Source organism: Typopeltis vanoorti, chromosome 8 (assembly GCF_054136105.1).
Source record: "Typopeltis vanoorti isolate ZY-2024b chromosome 8, IOZ_Tvanoo_1.0, whole genome shotgun sequence".
In the NCBI taxonomy this organism is placed as follows: domain Eukaryota; kingdom Metazoa; phylum Arthropoda; class Arachnida; order Uropygi; family Thelyphonidae; genus Typopeltis; species Typopeltis vanoorti.
The window spans coordinates 115,085,333-115,103,523 of NC_143556.1; the positions used below are offsets into that span (position 1 = coordinate 115,085,333).

At 35.9% G+C, this 18,191-nt stretch overlaps 1 protein-coding gene across 5 annotated transcripts in view; it reads right to left on the bottom strand.

Annotated features, from left to right (window-relative positions):
• Positions 1-18,191, bottom strand: part of LOC150104296 (uncharacterized) — a 273,534-nt gene that overhangs the window by 96,003 nt on the left and 159,340 nt on the right. For all 5 annotated transcript variants that reach the window (XM_090396904.1, XM_090396903.1, XM_090396902.1 and 2 more), the window contains exon 4: positions 15,564-15,839. In XM_090396904.1, the coding sequence (XP_090253030.1) occupies positions 15,564-15,839 (276 nt within the window). The remainder of the gene's footprint in view (positions 1-15,563; positions 15,840-18,191) is intronic.

Consider the following 18,191-nt stretch of genomic DNA (forward strand, 5'->3'; position numbering starts at 1 on the left):
ATAGCGTAGAGGGCGGATTGCATTAATTTTACTTTCCCATCGCGTTTTTGATGGCTGTTTCAATATTAAAATTTTTATGAACTTTAAAAGGATTGCCCAATGTTTGTAAGAGAATGAAAAGAAATTGTATATTTCTTGAATAATTGCAAAAAAACTAATTGTATCTGCATTCACTTTGGCTGCATCCTTAATGATTAAATTTAGAGTATGAGCAGCACATGGCACGTAAAAAGCTCGAGGATTTTTGTTTAAAAGCAAATTTTGGAGCCCATATTTTTTCCCTTTCATTTCCCTATTGTCATACCCTTGACCTCGCATGCCTTCAATGGGAATGTTCCATTTTTCCAGGTGTTCCATTATTGTTGCACATAAACAACGTCCTGTGGAATCTGATATATCTGCAAAACCTAAAAAGTTTTCACTGATCTTGACAATTCCATTGTCACAGGAAACAAAGCAAATAAAATGGTCATTTGTTCTGTTTTACTTGCATCAGGTGTGCAGTCTAAAATTATGGAATAATATTTAGATTTTCGAATTGATAATAAACTGGTATCCCTGATTGCATTTCTAAAGTTTCCAATATTTCATTTTGTCTGTCTTTACTCAAATAGTGTACTCTATTATTTCGATGTAGGGCCCTTTCAACATGATTTTTCCGTAACGGGATCAAACTTCGCAAATAGTTCGACTAATTTTAAAAACTTGCCGTTGTTCTTTTCATATAATTTATCAGATGATCTGCGAAAAGCTAAATTTTGGCTACCAAGGAATTTTATAATTTCAATGAAGCGTTCTAAAACACTCCAATGTTTCTTTTCCATTGAGTCTGGCAATCAATAGTAGTTTTGTTTTTTAAATTTTTATCAACTTCCTTCCATTTTAAGAAATTTTTCATGTGAGTTAAACTAGTCTCATGTCTATGCAAAGTTGTACTTACATTTTTCCAATCGTTATAACCTTCTACAAGACTACTTGATTCAGTAGGTGCAAAAAGTTTGCAACAAAAGCATAAAACATAATTTAAAGTTTCGGAATAAATGAGCCATGTTCTTGGCACGAGCTCCCCATTTTCCATTTTTCTATTATAATACGTGTTGCCAAATTTACGACCATATGTATCTCTGGCTTATATTATATTTTTCTTTTGAACAGGCCCCATTTCAATTGAAACAACTCGTAACTTTTCATTAATATTTCACTATTCACCTATATCTTCTAAATTTACAGACTAGCAATGTGTTAATTTCGTGGTTAACTACAACTAAATCTTCTCATAACTGTTTTTCACTTAAATCATGAGTCTTGTTATCTTGTTCATAGTTGCAATAGTACTTTGATGGAGATTGGATGATGTGCACGGCTCTTCAACTCTGATTTCTGATGTATCGAGTTGGTTATAATCTGCAACAGAATATTTTGATATTTTAAGAAATTTATTAAGAGTCCCAGTTTGTTTCTTAACATCTGCTTCTTTTGCAGCATGTCGCTTACGATTTTGTGCACCGGATAACTTTTTTTTTTAATTTTTGATTCCATTTCTATTTTATACCTACAAGAAATTATTACACAACATGACAGAGAGACGAAATAATAGTCCACACTACGCTACGGTCAGATAATTGGGTATAATAAATGTTAAAGATACCAAGCTATTTTAAACCTGGTTTTACTCCATTTCCCAAGTAAGCAAACAGACAAACAAGTCAAGTTTGCGCCTGCAAGTCTCACTGATCCTGCACGTAGTGCAAGAACAAGGCAACTTATGGTAAAAGTAGAATAAGCTCTGATCACTAATCTTAATATTTACCCTTAATGCAAAGCACATCTCCTGGAGGAGATGTATGATGCTTTGTATTAAAGGCAAGGGGCCACTACCCAGACTGGTTTCGACCTTTATTGAGATCTCATCAGTGGGAGCTAGACTAGAAATACCAAGATTTTAGTAATACAGAGCTTATAAGTATTTTACCAGAACAAGTTACCATACGGTGTTTTAACCTTATTAAATAAATAAAAATCTCAGGATTAGATATAAATGTAGAAAGTATCTTACCTTTGGTATAATAAATGTTAAAGATACCAAGCTATTTTAAACCTGGTTTTACTCCATTTCCCAAGTAAGCAAACAGACAAACAAGTCAAGTTTGCGCCTGCAAACGTGCAGCGTCAGCGAGACTTGCAGCACTTGCAGGTGCAAACTTGACTTATTTGTCTGTTTACTTACTTGGGAAATGGAGTAAAACCAGGTTTAAAATAGCTTGGTATCTTTAACATATATATATATATATATATATATATAATTTTTTTTTGTTTTGTTTAATTAGCTTTATATTTGCAGTGAAGATGCCTGTGATACTCAGGCGAAAATTATACTAATAAATAATATTTTACATGAGTTAATTCTGTTATTATAATTTTAATTATCATATAACCTCTTTTCCTCTTATCCACCAAACTCTGAATCGACATTCCTTCAACCTTTCTCTACAGCCAACATCCGGACCCTGATATTATCATAATTTGTCTTTGGACCCTTCCATCAAAATGGAAACAAGGTGACCAAATCTGAGCAGAAAAGTCAAAGTGTGGTCTAACCAATTCTTTTATACAGTGCCATGACGACCTTCATATCCCAACATGTTAGTGTACTTGTTCATATCATAGTGGCACTGCGATGTGCAGTCTTTGCGAACACTTACAATACGCCCTCTAAGTTTCAGTCTATTGTCAACCATCACTATCAAATTTCGAATCTCATCCATTTTCTGCAGTATAGTGCCATCAATATATAGTACACAGTCATATTCCTATACTCCAAAATGCAACACCTTGCACTTATTAATATTAAAATTACAACCCAATTCATTTGTCCAAGACAAAAGTCTATTCAAGTCTTTCTGAAGGGAATTAACATCAGCTGTACTACTTATAATTCTCCCCAGCTGTGCATCATCAGCAAACAACTGAAGATTCCGAGTCAATCCAAATGAGATATCATTTATAAACAAGTTAAACCACAGTGCTGTTCATGAGCAGGGCCCATGAACAGCACTGTGGGGACATGGCACTGATTACATGTTTTATGAGAGATGCTCCATCATATGAGTTAATTCTGTTATTATAATTTCCGAGTTAATTCTTTTATTATTATAATTTTAATTATCATATAACCTCTTTTCCTCTTATCCACCAAACTCTGAATCGACATTCCTTCAACCTTTCTCCACAGCCAACATCTGGACCCTGATATTATCTTAATTTGTCTCTGGACCCTCTCCAATGTTTCCTCCAATGTCTCGGCCAACCTGGACAGTCAGCCAGGTTGGCCGAGTGGTTAGCGTATCCGCTCTCCAGCCAAAAGGCTGCGGATTCGAATCCCGCCGTGGGCATGGATATTTGTTTGTGAAAATACCAGTAGTGGTGGTAGATGGTGTAGGTATGATGAAGGTAGTTGCAGTTGTTGGAATGGTGAAGTGGAATGGTACCCTCCCTCGACGAGTCTTTGGACTCCCAGGAGGTGTCAGGTAATAATAATAATAATAATAATATACAACTTGCTGGTATTGTTTTCAGATAGCAAATTTCTGATCCATCTAACCAATATACTCTCCATTTCCATCCTATGCAGCTTGTACACAAACTTATCATGTGGTTAATCTATCAAACATTTTTGCTAAGTCTAAGATATCAATGTACATGATTATCTAACTATTGTACATGATTATCTCCGGAAAGACTTTTAATGGGATTATATTGATCAAGTGCATATAATAAACAACTATGTTATAACAACTAGTTTCACCAACTAAGGCTATTGGCATCTTCAGGGTACATAACTGATGTAAGGCACTAAAAAGTAAAAAACTGTAACAAACTATAATCAACCGATTCCAATTATATTAAACAAAGAACAGAGCGAGTACAATACATGCATAGATCATGTGATATCACTTGTTGTTATTTAGGAACGCTCTATAGTTGGCACTATAATTCAGTTCTGGCAAGTTGAAGGATCTGATAAGGGTCTTCCAGATCACAGGCAAGATTAGTCCTTGGTTCCTGTTAAGGTTTGTATATGGCGGGTAACTGTTGTGGCCTCCTTAAAAATTCGGGAGCGGAAGTCCTCCTCCATGTAAGGAATTGTGCTTCTATCCCACTCTATGGTATGGTATGGTATGGTTCATTCTTGAGAAATGAAAAGCTAACCCCGATTTTTCTACTCTTGTTATTACTGATGTCACCTATGTGTTCTTTTTGCCTAATTTCAAGGCTCCTTGAAGTTTGGCAGATGTAATTCAAGCTGCACGAGCAGGGTATGCTATAAACTCCAGCATATTTGGAGAAAGGATGGCTATCTTTTGGAGATCTTAAGAATTGTCTAATCGTTTCTGAGGGTTTAAAGGCCACTCTTATTTTATGTGATCTAAGGAGTCTAGCAATCTTATTGGAAACTGTCCCTAAGTATGTAATGATGATGGTAGAAATAAAACGTATATCATCTTGTTGTCTTTGTTGGGGTTCAGAGAAAAGTATCTTGTGGACGAGTCTTCGAGGAAATCCATTCATGGTAAGGTTGGTGGATATCAGGGATAGTTCTTCCTGGAGGTCTTGTTGATTTGTTGTAAGGAGAGAGGCTTGGTTCTTCAACATGTGTACAATACTAAGTTTCTGAGAAATGTGGTGGCAGGAAGTGAAATGTAAATTTTCTTCAACATGTAAATACACATTCTCACAGCCTTATTAACATCTAATTCAATCAACAACTGGTAAACCTTTGATTCTTTCACTTCCATTTCTCCTAAATTGCCTCCTTTTTACATACTGCACAACATCATTTATACCAGTATGATATACACCGATGAAGTGCTCATTCAGTAATTCCACTATATACGAGGGTAGTCTGAAAAGTTCTCGGCCTCGACGATAGATGGCAACACTAACAGCAAGTTTTTTTTTTTCTAAGTTGGTACATCTGTCATAAGCATCTATGTGAAATTGCAAGTCATTCTATCAAGTAGTTTGTTTTATACAGCTGTCTGAAGCAAAAGTGCTGCTGTATCCTTTGAAATGGATAAAATTGAGTATCGTGCAGTTATAAAATTCATTGTAAAAGAAGGTTTAACGCCAAAAGAAATACATTTGAAGTTCATAAAAGTTTATGGGCACTCTTCTCCTTCATATTTGACAATTTAGAAATGGGCTGCTGAGTTTAAACGTGGCCATACCAGCCTTGGGAAGGACATCCAAAAAGTGTAATAACAGAAATCATTGATCAAGTGCATGATATGATATTGGATGACCAGCGAGTCAAAGTGGTTGAGATTGCTGAGATTATAGGCATTTCAAAAGAACACGTAGGACATATTTTGCATGAAGAATTGCAAATGAAAAAGCTGTGCAAGATGGGTGCAGCGCTTGCTCACAGCAGATCAAAAATGCACTCGCATGAAAATCTCTAAACAGTGCTTGGAGCATTTTAACAAGAATAAAACTGATTTTGTGCATCAATTTATTACTGTGGATGAGAGTTGGATTCACCATTGCACACCAGAATCCAAACAGCAGTCAAAACAGTGGACAGAAGCCGGTTGTTCAACGCCAAAGAAGACAAAGTCAGTTCCATCAGCAGGAAAGGTCATGGCATCGGTGTTTGGGGATGCTAAAGGCATTTTGTTTTATTTGTTATATCTTGAAATGGATAAAACAATAACCAGGGAATGTTATTCCGATCTTTTAACCGGACTAGACGAAAAAATTCATGAAAAAATACCAGGTTTGCAAAAGAAAAAATCATCTTTCATCAGGACAAAGGTGTTTTTGCAATGGGAAAATTAAGGGATCTGCACTATTAATTGTTGGAACATCCACCCGATTCCCCAGATTTGGCTCCCTCTGACTTCTATCTCTTCCCAAAACTAAAACTCTTCCTTGCTGGTCAGCGTTTTTCTTCAAATCAAGAGGTGAAGAGCTGTAGAGGGGCATTTTGCAGATCTTACTGAGAACCACTACAGAGACAGGATAATGGCACTGGAGCATCGCTGGAATAAATGTATTAGTCTTAAGAGAGATTATGTTGAAAAATAAAAAGAAGTTTGAAATTATAAATTCGGTTTTTCATTGTTAGGGCCGAGAACTTTTCAGACCACCCTCATACTTTGCAATGGTTATTCTGCTGCATGACTATCCACCACTGTCAACTTGCCATAATTATTCAAACAAGAAGAAGAAGAATTATTCTTCCTCTTGTTCGCTATATAGCAGAAGAATTCTCTTGAATTAACCTTGACCTGACCAGTCAGTCTCCTCTCATTCTGCACCTTTTCTTTCTTTACCATGCTTGCCAGAACCTTCCAAGCCTGCACTTAATATGCCTTGTGGATCTGATCACCAACAAATGTCTTCTACCATTTTTTTTCCCCAACAGCTTGCTTGATTTCACTGTTCATCCATTTCACTCTTATTCTACTTATTCACCTAATCCTTGGAATGCTGTGAGATACTGCCCTGAACTATAGAGCTTCTCATAATCACCCAACTTATAATTCCATATACAGTCATCCCTCGACTTATGTTGGGGCCCCATTCCATATGACATAAGTCGGTTCGGACGTAAGTCGATACATTAAATCAAGAGTTATAGGTGTTAGGGACTAAACCGTAATAAATATAGTCATTTAAATTTTTAAACCTTATAAAACTGTACTGTGTGTTACAACCACTATAAAACAGGAGAATAATCACCCAAATCCTCCTCCACAATCACATCTTCATTACCTTCCCTATGCGAAGGACCAGGATGCAGCTCTTCTGTTGTAACCTTTGTTTTTTTTGATGAAAATGTCCATGTGCTTTGCTTATTCCTCTTCTTCTTTTCATCATAAATTTGTTTATAGCAAACAAACGCATTATCTACTTTCCTTTCTACTAATCTGTAGAGTTCAACATTAGGGTACATATCTTCAGCCATTTTGAGAACATTGCTAACTTCAGAGAACATTTCTGCAAGACCCTACATTGTGAATTGTTTAACTACCTCTTTCTGTTTCTCTTTTTCCTCTTCCTTTTCTGGTTCTTTCTCTTCTGCAACACATTGTTCCTCCAGCTCGACCAATTATTCATTGGTCAACTCTTCACAGTCACCTTCTATGAGTTGAACTATTGTCATCATTCACTTCGAGATTCAGATTGTTTGCTAAGCCCACTATTTCTTCACTCAAATTACAAAGGTTTTTTTTTTCAAAACTTCCAAAATTGTACACAAACCTTTTGCATATGCCACTCATACACTGATAGATCACTTCGTCCCAAGACACAGCAATATTTTTAATAGCATGATAAATATTGAATACTCTGCAGAATTGTGAGTCTGATTTCCTTCAGTGGCAGAAATGGCTTGTGAAAAAGTTCACCGTAGATAATAAGCTGTAAACACTGAAAGAACCCCAAACACTACTTCATTGATTGATCGGTTAGATCAGTGAAGCAGTTTGGAGGGAGAAACATGACCTTGAACTTGAGGGTAAAGGTCACCGATGTAAGACGGATGACCTGGAGCATTATCTAGAATTAATAAAATCTTAAATTCTACATTTTATTTCATGCAATAGCTTTCCATTTCATTTGCATAACAGTTGATTATGGCATCCTCAAATAATTTTTGAGTTATACACGATTTCTTATTGCTCCAATAATGAACTGGAAGAGTATGCTTCCTAATGTTTTTGAAGGCTAGTGCCACATTACAAATGATTTCAGTTTATATCCAGACACATTATCCCCTAATATAATCGCAATACAGTCTTTAAGAGCTTTGAAACCAGCATAGATTTTAGCTTTTGGTGGATGAATGTCCACTCGGACATTTTTTTCCAAAACAAGGAGGTATCATCCATATTAAATATTTGCTGTCGCAAATAATTTTCCTCTGTGATAATTTTATCCAATTTCTCCACAAACTCTTTGGTAGACTTCTCATCCATACTTGCAGGTTCACCGTACATTTTCACATTATGCAGCGCAAAACACTGCTTGAATCTCATGAATCAATCGGAAGAAGTGTTGAATTCATATTCAAAATTGTTGCTGGGATCACAGACGTATCTTCGAATGGATGTAACTCGAACAGACGTAAGTCAAGGGATGCCTGTATATCCATTTTTGGCAGTAACCTTTTCTTGTTTCACTCCTTTTCAAACAAGTACCTCATGATCAATCTCACTAACTGGTAGCAGTGTTAATACTTCATTAGCAACTACATCTTGTGAAGTTATCACCAAATCCAACACTCTAAAACTTTTAGTTTTAGAGTATGTAAAATGCTGCTTAAGATATTGATCCCTCAGAAATTCAACAAATTCACTCTTCTTGTACACTATCTCATCCTTCCATTCCATTTTTCTGTGATTTAAGTCTACCATCAGAATTACCTACCTTCTTTTTACATTCCCAACTAATTTGCCTAATCATTTCACAATCAGTATTCTCTACATTCCCTGGTCTCCAACAACATCCTATCAGATATACTAATCTGTTAATTTCAACTTCACACCACACAAATTCAAAATCTGAACATGTACTATCAACTTCCATGCTTTTTAGACACAACTGCTTGGCATTAATTTACAGTATTCCTCCTCCCTCCTCTCCTCTTTTCACCTTCCTAACTTTCCAGAAAATTGTATACTCCTTATATTTGTATACAAACATAACAATCCCCCCCCCCTCATCTTTGAGGCCTTTCTACCAACACCATGATTCTCTACTCTAGCTGCTATACCATCTCTCTCTCTCTCTCTCTCTCTAAAATCTGACCACTCCTGTTTCCATGATCCTGATTGCCACTAATACCTATCACATCCTCACCTTGTCCTACTGCAATCACATTTTTCAACCTCATATCTATCTTTCTCCAGCTGTACAATCCTGCTTCATAAGCATACCTTGATCATTAGCTATACTAATTTCTTGATTATGTGATTCCTCAGCAAACAATAGCTTTTCTAAATGTCCTACATCAAACCCATTCAAATGCAATCCATCAACTTTAAACCATTCCAAATTCCCTTCAAATTCACTCCACAGATTCACAACCCAAACTCCTTTGCATCACACAACTCAGCCATCTTGCTATTCATTACCTCTGCTCTCCTTCTCAACTCACTATTGTCATATCTGGGCAACATGCTAATGACTTTCCCAACAACACTATTATCCTTTACTTCCCACAAGAACTTCTTCGAGTCTCTATCAACATTCCTTTTCTCACCAACAAAGTCATTCATGCCCATAACTATCACTAATTCTGATGCCCAATCTTTCCTTCTCTGCAAAGCATCAGAAATTTGTTTCAATGTTCCAACAGGAAAGCATGTTTTTTTTGTACTTTATTAGTCATTACACTTCTAATGACTGAAATTTCCATACAATGCTATATGATTATCCTTTGACTCTTTCTTTGTAATTCTAACTTCTGCTTTGTCATTCACATCAGCCAATCTCTTCTTGAGATGCTTAATCTCATCTTCCAGATGTTTCAATTTCACTTTAAATTTTCATCAGCTCTTGCCTAAGCTCTGCTACTACATTCCTTTTGTTATCATGACTAACACTTCCATGTGAGTTTTGTTTACTACTGGTGATGCTAACTTCCATTTCAAAATGCTGTAATCTATCATTACACTTTAGCATCCACAAAGTTTTCACATTTTTCAGAGCACATATGAAACAATTCTCACAATGCATCCACTAGGAGAAACCCTGGACAGAATTCGATCTTCATGCTGAAGCTTTCTGTACCACAAACATGCACTTCTTTAGGGTTGATATTTTCAGAAAACAGCAGCACGAACAAACAGTTAGTAAGAACACAAATGAACAGAATTACAAACAAAAAAAGAATTACAGAAGAACAAACATTACTGAAGAACACTTGTATCCAGAACGAAACACACACACACACGCACACATTTCTTAGTACAGCTGAAATATATCACTACATTCACTTGCAACGATATTTATTTATCATGAATTCCATAGCTTCTAATAATTATCCATAATGTTTTATGATCAATATTGTCAAAAGTTTGGGAAAATCTACAAATTTAGATATAACGAGATTCTAAATTCAATATTTTGTTCAATGCTATTCCTTACAGTAAAAATGTGATGTACACCACTTCTGTATATTCTAAAACAAACTTATTACTGATTTAGTCTTTTCTATCTTAATTTTAATTCTATTTATCAAAATTTTGCAAAACATTCTTCAGGTACTGATGTTAAACTAATTCCCCTCCAATTTTCATATTTAGTGAAATTACCTTTATTTGGAATTATACCTTGACAGTGAAAAGCAATGGTTATCATTGCTTTTCACTGTCAAGGTATTTTTTTCACTCTCTAGTATGTTATTAAATATCACTTGCAATTTATCAGCAACAATATCTATAGTTTAATTTCTGCAAAGGACATGGACTGGTTATTACTAACACAATATTCATTGACTATGTTATTGTTGATAGTGATGTTTTCTACCCAGTGCAGGACACCATAGTATACAGAGGATTTGAAATTGGAAGTGATCACTATTTAGTCTTGAGCAGGAGTAAACTGAATTTCATATTGAAAAGAATAACATATAAGAAAGTTTTAAAATGAATAAAAGTTGAACAGCTCTCAGATATGAATTGTAGGCTAAAACACACAAACATTAGTCAAGAAAAAATGAAAGAGTTTGAGAAGAGGAACCAAACGTTCAAGATTCAGTGGCAAGCCTGAAGAAAACACATTGATTCAGCCAGAGAGGCATGTGAGACTGTCTGCAAGGATAGAAAAATGCTGGACACAGGAAGTTAAGGAGGCATGAAGGAAAAAAAGCATATCAAAAGTTCCTGGCAAATAAGTCAGCTTGTGCTCTTAGAAAATACAGAGACAATTGTAAGAAAGCTAAACACTGTGAAAAATTAGCTAAACAAAAGTCATGGGAAGACTTTGGTAAGAACAGAAAATAAATATCAAGAAGGTGGCAAGATTTGTTGAAGAAGTTCAGAAATGGAGGAAAGAGTGTGTAAAAGGAATAATTAAATGATAAAGGTGACATGAAAACTGGAGAAAAAGATATCCTTGATGTATGGAGTAATTACTTTAAAAAATTGCTAAATGAAACAAGCAGTGATAGCACAGTGGTAAAAAACACTCAGCAGGGATGCAGTCAGGAATACATAGACAAGCATGAAGTAGAAAAAGGCATCAAAGGCCTGAAATGTGGAAAGGCAGCAGTAGTAGATGATATTTGACCATAAATGCTCGAGTATGGAGGTATAAAAGTCTTACAGTGGATGCACTGCATAGTTCAGAAGGCCTGGACAGAGGGACAAATTCCAGATCATTGGAGTAGAGCTCTCATAGTACCCGTATATAAAAAGGGAAATAAAACTGAATGTGAAAATTACAGAAGTGTTTCCCTACTAGGTATATGCAAGTATATTTGAGAAATGGTTGAGAAGGATTGTGGAAGAAAAGCTTGGTGAAGAACAAGCTGGATTCAGACCATATAGAGGCTGTCAGGATTAGATCTTCACTTTACGACAAAGAGTTAAGAAATCATGTGAATATAACAAAGTTCTGTATTTAAGTTGTGTAAATCTGGAAAAGGCATGTGACAAGGTGCCAAGAGAGAAGATATTTAGTATGCTACAGTTATATGGAGTTAATGAGGCATTATATCAAGTAATACTCAATCATTATTTGAGTTGTAAGTCAGTTGTTAGAAATGAAGGAAGTACAGGAATATGATTTAATGTTAAATCTGGTGTCAGACAAGGATGTACATTATCCCTTCTGTTATTATCTATATGGATCACATTATGAAGGAAAGTGGTATTAAACCTGATATCAAAATTGGAGATGTAAATGTCAGCTCTGTGCTGTATGCAGATGATGTTATACTTCTACATAAATCCACTATAAGTCTGCAAGATTCCCTGATTAAATTGAATAACTGTTGTAATAGATATAGTATGAAGGTCAGCAATAACAAGCCAAAGACAATGAAAATAGGCAAACACATTGAAAATATCAACTGCATTGTGAATGGAGAATCTATAGAACAAGTGAAACATTTCAGCTAATTAGGCATGATTTTTAGAGAAGATGGTAAATTAAATATGGAAATAGACAACAGAATCAACAAAACTGGTATGGTAGGAAGTCAACTGAATAAATTCATATGGAATAAGAGAGAAATTAGTCGGAACACTAAATTAGTTGTATACAAGACAGTGTTCAAACCAGTTTTAATTTATGGATCTGAGAGCTGGGTCAGAAGTAAAACACTTCGGTTGGGTAACCATCCAATGGCTGGCAAAATTGATTAATAAGGCCAAAGAATCTCTACAGTTGTCCAAATTATGGAGGAAAGCTCAAGTAGTAGCTTTACTTAAACCAGGACAGGAACCTAGAGTTGAAGAATTTTCACCCTGTTTCTCTCCTCTGCCACTTGTATAAAGTTTTTGAAGGAATGATTCTGGAAAAAATAGCACCAAACATCGATGAGAAACTCATACCCGAGCAAGCCGGTTTCCATCCCGGAAAGTCCTGCTGAGGTCAAATTCTGAATCTCATGCAGCACATTGAACATGGTTAAGAGAAGAAGCTTGTGACTGGAGTAGCGTTTATTGATCTTTCAGCGGCATATGACACTGTTAATCACAAGAAACTGTTGGTCAAGCTGTATACCAAATAACGAAAGTTTTTCACTTCACGAATGTAGTTAAAACCATGCTCCAGAATAGACAATTCTACGTAACTTTGCAAGGAAGAGCTGTTCAAACCAATATTAACTTATGGATCTGAGAGCAGGGTCAGAAGTAAAACATTTGACCAAAGACTAGAGACTGCAGATATGAGAATCCTGAGAAAGATTAGAGGTGTGAACAGATGGTATCAATGGCAATATCATATTAAAAATAAGGATATTAGGAAAGAACTTGATATTGTCAACATCCAGGAATGCGTTAGCAGAGCTAATCTCAGGTAGTATTGTCACTTAAACTGAATGGGTGAGGAAAGATTAGCAAAACAAATGTTCTCTGCCAGGTTAGCAGGAAAACGACATAGGTGGATTGATAAGGTACAATGTGCCTTAGACGATAGAAATATAAGATCTGATAATGTTGGAGTCTTGACAAGTAAAAGACTGATTTGGAGGAAAATTGAAGATAGGAAGTTAGTAATGATGTAAATTTTTCATGTAGTGCTATCATATCCTGTGCACCCCCCCTCGAGAGTACATGGCAGGAATTTAATGATGATGATGACAATACAGCTATATGCAGTCAAGCAAGGAATTTTGAAGAAGTTGAGAAGAGGCTGACAGAAGCCTTAGAAATACTCTCCACTTACTATAAGACTAATTGTCTGAAGCCTAACCCAAACAAGACTCAGGTTTGCACTTTTCATCTGCGTAATAGGGAAGCAACACACCAGTTAAACATTGTCTGGAGAGGAAAACGCCTCAAACACTGCAGTAACCCCAAATATCTTGGAGTTAAGCTAGTTCGTGCCTTGTCATATAAGATGCATTGCCAGGAACTAAAAGGAAAAATCTATGCAAGAAATAACATCATAAGAAAAATGACTGGCACGATGGGGAACTCAACCAGAGGTACTTCATTCGATGGCTCTGGCATTGTTTTGCTGTGGGGGAGTACGCTGCCGCAGTGTGGGAAGCAACCGCCCATGCAGAACACATGGATGTGGCTTTAAATGATACCATTAGGATCATAACCGAATACTTAAGACCAACCCCAGTCAACAAGCTGTATCCCTTAGCAGGCATAGCGCCACCAGGTATAAGACGTCAAGTGGCTGGTGAGATGGAGAGAAAAAAGCAGATGATGGATGAAAGACATCAAATGAATGGCCATATCATCACGGCTTCTCGACTCAAATCGAGGTGTAGTTTTATGCAAAGAACTAAACCATTGATCTATAAACCTGAGGAGCGACACCTTGTTCTATGGAGGGAATCGGTTCAACTTCAAGTAGTCCTCATAATTAAGGAAGAATTAATCAAGGGATATCACCTACCTTACAGCACCTGGAGGACTCTGAACCGTCTTAGAGTGGGAGTTTCCAAATATAGAAATAATCTGATGAAATGGGGTTATGCAGATGATGATAGCTGTGACTGCAGAGACGTCCAAACTGACGAACATCTTTTATGTTGCCCAAATCTAATCGATGTGTGCTCCACGGATGACATTCTGATGGTCAATGACAAGGAGATACAAGCTGCTGTTTTTTGGAGGGAGAGGATATGATTGGTGTTCCGGACTCAGAAAGTAAAGTAAGTAAGTAAAACACTTGACCAAAGACTTGAAACTGCAGATATGAGAGTCCTGAGAAAGATTGGGGGCATGAACAGATAGCATCAATGGTGATATTATATTAAAACAAGGATATTCGGAAAGAACTTGACGTTGACAGCATCCAGGAATGTGTCAGCAGAGCTAATCTCAGGTGGTATGGTCACCTGAACAGAATGGGAGAGAAAAGATTAGCAAAACAAGTGTTCTCTGCCAAGTTGGCAGGAAAAAGACCCAGAGGAAGACCAAGATATAGGTGGATTGATATAGTAAAAAGTGCCTTAGATGGAAATATAAGATCTGATAATGTTGGAGTCTTGACAGGTAACAGACTGATTTGGAGGAAAATTGTAGATAGGAAGTTAGTAATGATGTAAATTTTTCATGTAGTACTATCATATCCTATACATCCCTTGATGGTACATGGCAGGAATTTGATGATGCTACCTATAGTTGTTTTAAGCATTTCTATTGCTATATTATCATTGCCACATTCCTTTCCACTTTTCATTTTCTCTATTACATTCATTATTAGTTCATTTTTAGATAATGGCTCAAAGGACATTGACAAGTAGAGATAAGGGGATAATAGCGACACTGCGCAAGGCACAAATCAGCCAACATCTGGATGATAAGGAAACATTACAGAGGTCCAGAGGCAAATGACAAAGACTGCTGTGGGCTGTAGAATGCTAAGTATGATGGCAGATTGTGGGAATGTGCTTTGCAAACTTAGAGATAGTTGGAGGATAAGTAATATGATTCAAACATAATTTTGTGAGGAGCATATCAGACAGCTAAAGGAAAATGCTTGACAGGATAACTGACAGTTGGAGAACAAGTGGTCATCTCTGGGTGAGATGACCTCTTCTTCATCTTCACATTGAGTGAGCAGAATGCATTTGCACTGCCAGAATGAGAGACAAGTGCACCAATGCTAAATGTGTTCAAGGGAAATAATGCAAGGAGTTTTGGTGTCTGTAGAATTTGACCTTCCGCTGATTAGTACTGTGATTCCATGAAGGCCTCCAAATAATACTAATACTACTAAATAACATCACATGAAAGTAATAGTGTTAATTAACATACAAATATCTTCTTGTTTATTATAACTACATTTAAAAAAATAATTTTTTTTTAAGTTTTCTAATTTTTTTCTAACAAAAAAAAAATACATTACCTCAAAATACTTACTTTTCTTTTTATCAAATTCATGATTTGACTCATCATACAATGGAAAGCCAGAAGCAGGCATATTTTGTCTAAATTTGTTTACCAACCAGCTATCAACTTCATGTAATGATGGGACACCAAGGGTAAGACAAAGCAGTTCATACGGAGAGTTCACAGATGATAAAAGATTATATAGTTCTCCCATCTTGGAATCACAGCGCAACTGTCTCACTCCAAGAAGCTGATCATCACATTTCACATGCACATTCATAAGTTTGGATACCTGCATGCAGTTATCTGGATTAAATAAAACACTGTAATTATTAATGTATTTCATATTTCCTGAAAAATACTTTCTCTCTTTCTTTTTTTTTTTTTTTTTTTGAAGAATTTTAAATTTAATAACTACAGTTAAAGACTGCACAGAGAGAAAGGGTGGAGGGGTTGCTAGATGCAGCAATCACATATTAATATATTTTCAAAGCCCATTTTTGAAGTAATAATGCTAAACAATGCTGGAGTGTTATCATTTCTCAACTGAAAGTGAGTTAGGCAGTCTCATATGGAAGTAGCATGGTTTTCCTTCCAAAATCTTGGGTTTTTCATCCTGCAACCAGATAAACCAGCCAGGAGAATGCATGCACGTGTGCGCGCGTGCACACACACACACACACACACAATTTATAGACAAAAAAAAATTACAACCAATAGCATTATACTGGTTTCATAAGATAGTGCTGTAACTGCCAGTTCATGTATTAGCTTCAGAGCAATTGTATTACCATATGCTAAATAAATAAATCATTTCTTAATGACATTACTGAGAGATCAGGGTGATATAGCAGGCCCTGCTGCATCGTCAGTCCGTGACTGCTATAAAGAAACTCGATGTACAAACTGCTTGAATGTTGCTACTTGGGATGTAAGAGGATTGAATAAATGCGGGAAATTGGCTAATGTGATGAGAGAGAGAGAGAGATGGATAGATTGAATATTAGTATACTAAAAATAAGTGAAACTTTTTGGAAAGGATCATCAGATTTCGAGTCGAAACTTCCAAATGGTAAGATATATAAAATATATACGTCAGGTGGTGAAATATCGAGAAGAGGTGTAGCATTTATTGGAGAGAAGAAAACTAATAAAAACATTATCCATATAATCAAAAAATCAGATAGAGTAATGGCAATTCTAGTGAAATCTAAACCTAGAGATATGTTGATCATCCAAATATATGCTCCTACAGAACAGAATGAGGAAGCAGAAATAGATATCATGTAATGAAATAGAATGGTGTATAAAGGAAGTCAGAGGCAAGAAAGATTGAGTTATTTGTGCTATGGGTGACTGGAATGCAAAAGTTGGATCAGAGAGAACATCTACATACGTGGGTCTATTTGGACTAAGAATTTGGAATGAGAGAGGACAAAAGCTGATTGATTTCTGTAACAAGCACAATCTCATCATAACTAACACTTATTTTGAGCAAAAACCAACAGCAAGATACACTGGGAAATTCCAGATGGAAGATACAAAAATTAATTAGACTATATTGTAGTCAGTAAATGTTACTTCAATGGAATACGGAATTCAAAGGTGATGCCAAGTGCAGACTGTGGATCTGATCATAGACTGGTCTTAATGAAGATGAATACTCGCCTGAAAACAATAAAATTTAAAAGAAGTCAACCCTAGAATGGGATCTGCAAATGGTACAAAATCCGATTATAAAATTAAAATTTAATGAAAATATTTCAGAACTGCTGTCTGCACAGTTGCAAAACGAAAATGAACCCTCTAAATGGAATAGACTACAAGCAGCTATCATAACATCTGCTAAAAACCAGATCAATAAACAAGAAGAAAGAAAGAAAAAATCATGGATAACTCAAGAGGTAATCAACCTTATTGATGAAAGAAGAACATGGAAAAGAGAAGCAAATGAAGAAGAAAGGTTAAGATATAAAACTTTGGATAAAAGAATCAAACAGTTATGTAAAAGATTGAAAGAAAACTGGATAAATAGGCAGTACATTGAGATAGAAGAATTACAAAATAGGAACAAAACCAGAGAAGCATTCCTGAAAGTGAAAGAACTTAATGGAAAAACAAAAAGCACACAGTCGAATAACATCAAGGACAAAGATGGAAACATATTCATTGATAAGGAAAACTTAAATGGAAGATGGGTGGAGTACTTATCAGATCTCTATGATGATGATAATGGTAACATGTTGGATGATTCACGACACCTTAAGTTAAATGTAACAACAGATACCACTCTACCCACAAGAAAGGAGGTAGAACATATAATTAAAAATCTTCCCAATAATAAATCCCCTGGGTGTGATAATATTCCGGCTGAGCTGCTGAAAGCTTTGACTGGCAATAATAACAACTATTTAGTGGAATCCATTCAGGACATCTATACAACAATACAATTACCTGAAGTTTTTACAACATCTATCTGTATACCAATTCCAAAGAAACATAATCCACAAAATTGTGAGGATTACAGAACTGTGAGTCTAATATCCCATGCATCTACAATTATTTTAACCTTCGTTAACAAACAAATTGAAAGAGCCATAAGCAGTGAAGTGAACAACAAAAAGGCTTCAGAAGAGGAATGGGAACCATTAATGCTAT